The sequence below is a fragment of the Myotis davidii genome, unplaced genomic scaffold (assembly GCF_000327345.1).
Source record: "Myotis davidii unplaced genomic scaffold, ASM32734v1 scaffold4, whole genome shotgun sequence".
Lineage (NCBI taxonomy): Eukaryota > Metazoa > Chordata > Mammalia > Chiroptera > Vespertilionidae > Myotis > Myotis davidii.
In genome coordinates this window covers 566,164-566,635 of record NW_006294707.1, presented here as the reverse complement: position 1 = coordinate 566,635, position 472 = coordinate 566,164, and the positions used below count along the sequence as shown (strand labels likewise).

The window sequence follows — 472 nt, the reverse complement described above, 5'->3', positions numbered from 1 at the left end:
GCTGGCCTGAGCCTCAGCCAGATGGGTGTCACCACGGACGGCGTTCCTGCCCAGCAGCTGCGCATCCCCCTCTCCTTCCAGAACCCTCTCTTCCACATGGCTGCCGATGGGCCAGGCCCCCCCGGGGGCCACGGAGGGGGCGGTGGCCACGCTCCACCTTCCTCCCATCACCACCACCACCACCATCACCACCACCGAGGTGGAGAGCCCCCAGGGGACACCTTCGCCCCATTCCATGGCTATAGCAAGAGCGAGGACCTCTCCTCGGGGGTCCCCAAGCCCCCAGCCGCCTCCATCCTTCACAGTCACAGCTACAGTGATGAGTTCGGACCCTCTGGTACTGACTTCACCCGTCGGCAGCTCTCACTACAGGACAACCTGCAGCACATGCTGTCCCCTCCCCAGATCACCATTGGTCCCCAGAGGCCTGCCCCCTCAGGGCCCGGAGGGGGGAGCGGCGGAGGGGGCAGTG

General features: G+C 66.9%; 1 protein-coding gene across 1 annotated transcript in view; it reads left to right on the top strand.

Annotated features, from left to right (window-relative positions):
• The window catches only part of SYNGAP1 (synaptic Ras GTPase activating protein 1), a 23,534-nt gene that overhangs the window by 13,787 nt on the left and 9,275 nt on the right, over positions 1-472 (top strand). Inside the window, exon 13 of the mRNA XM_015567461.1 lies at positions 3-471. Within this exon, the coding sequence (XP_015422947.1) occupies positions 3-471 (469 nt within the window). The remainder of the gene's footprint in view (positions 1-2; position 472) is intronic.